The sequence below is a fragment of the Pinus tabuliformis genome, chromosome 5_2, assembly GCF_031772625.1.
Source record: "Pinus tabuliformis cultivar Carrire ecotype Pingquan chromosome 5_2, CPIR1, whole genome shotgun sequence".
NCBI lineage: Eukaryota > Viridiplantae > Streptophyta > Pinopsida > Pinales > Pinaceae > Pinus > Pinus tabuliformis.
In genome coordinates this window covers 955,821,321-955,824,149 of record NC_142306.1, presented here as the reverse complement: position 1 = coordinate 955,824,149, position 2,829 = coordinate 955,821,321, and the positions used below count along the sequence as shown (strand labels likewise).

Sequence of the window (2,829 nt, the reverse complement as noted above, 5' to 3'; positions counted from 1 at the left end):
AAAATAAGCATGTTAGGTCCATTGCAATATCCCACAAACATTTTATTTAATTGAAAATTCGAAAAAAATTTCAAACTCAAGCATCCTTAGATCCATTGCAATATCCCACCAGCATAGGCGAGATCAACCAGGAAACCCAAATATTCCCAAAATTCGCAATCTACATTAGGCTCAAGGTTCTAAATCTGATGGACATTGTAAATTTCTGAATCTGAATCATGAAGCTTTTTCTTTCTGGAAAAAAAAATTCTGAATCTGATAAATGCAACTTTTAACCTCACTCCTCGCATTACTCAGATCCAACCTCTATAATCTAGATAAAAATAACTAATATTCACAATAAAGCATCCCCAACCAGCAAGATTTATTTCAAGGAGATGGAGCACGGTACTTCAGCGATGTTCAAGCATAAAAAACCAGCAATGTTTACTCCAAATTACTCAGATCCAACCTCTATAATCCAGATAAAGATAACTAATATTCACAATGAAGCATCCAAATTACTCAGATCCAAGATTTATTTCAACGAGATGGAGCGCGGTACTTCAGCAATGTTCAAGCATAAGAAAAAAACGGCAATGTTCACTCCAAATTGGTGCTATTGATCAGTTCAGCTATGTTAATGTTACAGTCTAATTCACAAAGCTCTTTCATCTTGCGATATAAGTTGCTTTGGAGGAGGGCCCGTTCTTTATATTTCTCGACCCCTAAGGGCCGCAGTTCTGTGTAAACTTTCAAGAGCCATTCAGACGGAGGACTACACGCTACTACGTTGGGATGGCCTCGCATGGCGGCCAGCCATTTGTGCATGTGGCCGCACTGCTCTGGACCAGGAAATTTAATCTTCCCAAACGTTTCAAACGAAGGCAACCATGCGACAAAAGGCGCGAGGGCCACATCCGCCAGGGTCAATTTGTCACCCAAGAAGAAGGGTCCATTCGAACCGATGGTCCTCATCCCTTTCTCCATTATCTTGAAGTATCCTACCGTCACCAACCTCGCGTTCATGTGCTCTTCCCCGTCGGATCCAATGAGATCGAGCCCACTTTGTATGAACTGTGCATTCAAAAACAGAAGGGGTGAAAACGGTGAAGAGGGGTGGCCTGAAGAAACGAAGAGAAGGGTGAGAGAGCGACCTTGTTGCTGGCCAAGTTGGCCCAGAAACGAGCGACCGATCTGTCGTAAGCGGAGGCCGGCAGAAGGGAGGGCGTGGTGTCGGAGGGCGGCCAGGCTTCTTCGATGTAATCCAGTATTACCTGGAAGTCCGAAATAGCTCTCCCTTTGTGGATGAGCACGGGGACCTGCTTGAACACCGGATTCAATCGCTCCACGTCGCTTGTACCGCTCAGAACGACCTCCACCGCTTCAAATTTGACGCCCTTCTCCAGGAGAGCGAGACTGCAACTCATTGAGTGCGCACTCCCTGCCGTCATTAGCAGCTTCACTTCTTCCTCTTCTGATCCCATCTCCGCTTCGACCCCTCAATATTCGATCTCCTCTTCCCTTTCACTTCTTCCTCTTCTGATCCACAGAGTTACCCAAATATCGACGATCCCCTATTGTTTTCTCTTCCCACTTGCAGCGAATCTTTTGAACGCGTTTACTCCACTGACTCTTTCGTTTTCTTATGTATAATTTCTTCTTGTTTTAAAAAAATTGTTTATAAATTCTCGTTTGCTATCTGCTTCCACTGAGCGCCATCCAGCACATGTGAAAGAAAGTTCGTCGACCCCTCCATTAAACCCGGTGTTTTCTTTAATTCTATATTTATGCGAAAGTTTCGAGGATCGCTCCATTAAAAATCAGCGTGGGATCAGGCGCAGTCCTATCACCTGGCCTTTTTAAATAAGGTTAGCCCCAAAGTTTGATTATCCTCCATTAAAAATGAGCGTGATAAGGCGCCATCCGATCACCTCACGTTTTATAGTTTGACAATTGCTCCATATAAAATGCGTGTGGAATAAGTGGCAATCCTCTTGGAAATACAAAAATGGTCGTGTGGAATAAGTGGCAATCTTGGAAATACAAAAATGAAAGATGAGATTTGATAAGTGTCAGGGGTATATTTTTTTTGTAAGTTTGGTAGGATTTTTTTTATTTTTGAGTTTACATGTCTATTAGGAGGGTAGTCCAAGATTCGAACCCAAGATTTCTGCTTCACTGACACTTCATTCCACTGCCATAGCTACTTGGGCTACCCAGACGAACAAGTGTTAGTGGTATATTATTTACATCATTTACATATATATTTTTTTATCTTTCTCTCCATACTTTAAGATGTTTTTTTCAATTATATTTTTACGTATTTGTCTTCACTTGGGTTTTTATTTTCTTTTTCAATGGAATAATATAATTTCACATAATGATTACTTTTCGAACCTTAATTCTTTAACCAAAAATGGTGTAAGCTAGTGTAAAAAGAGTGCTAAAATACATAGCTAAATTTAGGGAAACAAAACCAAATGGGGTAGAAGAAGCCAAAGTCTTCTATTGGTGGTGTTTTAAGGAAGACCACAAACCAAAAGGATAGTAGAAGCTAAAGTCTTCTACCATTGGTGATTTAAGGCTGACCACCAACTTTGGAACTTGGGCTGAAGTAGTTCTTAGAACAATTTTGATTATGGATGGAAGCTTATGTCCTCTACTAAATGGAAGTGTTGTCTAATATTGGTTTAAAGATGAGCACAAACTTATGAGATTGTGGTTTAAATATGACCACAAACTATAGTCTAACAAAAGTAGTAAGTCGGACCACAAACCAAATGGTGCTCATGGAACATGAGATTGTCTCTGGCTACAACTTCGACTTTGAATTTGGACGACTTTGGA

General features: G+C 41.0%; 1 protein-coding gene across 1 annotated transcript; it reads right to left on the bottom strand.

Moving 5' to 3' along the window:
* Positions 1-509: 509 nt before the first annotated feature.
* Positions 510-1,525, bottom strand: LOC149162445 (putative glutathione S-transferase MSR-1). Its single transcript, XM_089435700.1, has 2 exons — positions 1,137-1,525; positions 510-1,056 (listed from the first exon to the last, which is right to left on the bottom strand). Exons 1-2 carry the CDS (start codon positions 1,464-1,466, stop codon positions 583-585), a joined length of 804 nt encoding a protein of 267 aa, XP_089291826.1. The 5' UTR covers positions 1,467-1,525; the 3' UTR covers positions 510-582.
* Positions 1,526-2,829: the final 1,304 nt, after the last annotated feature.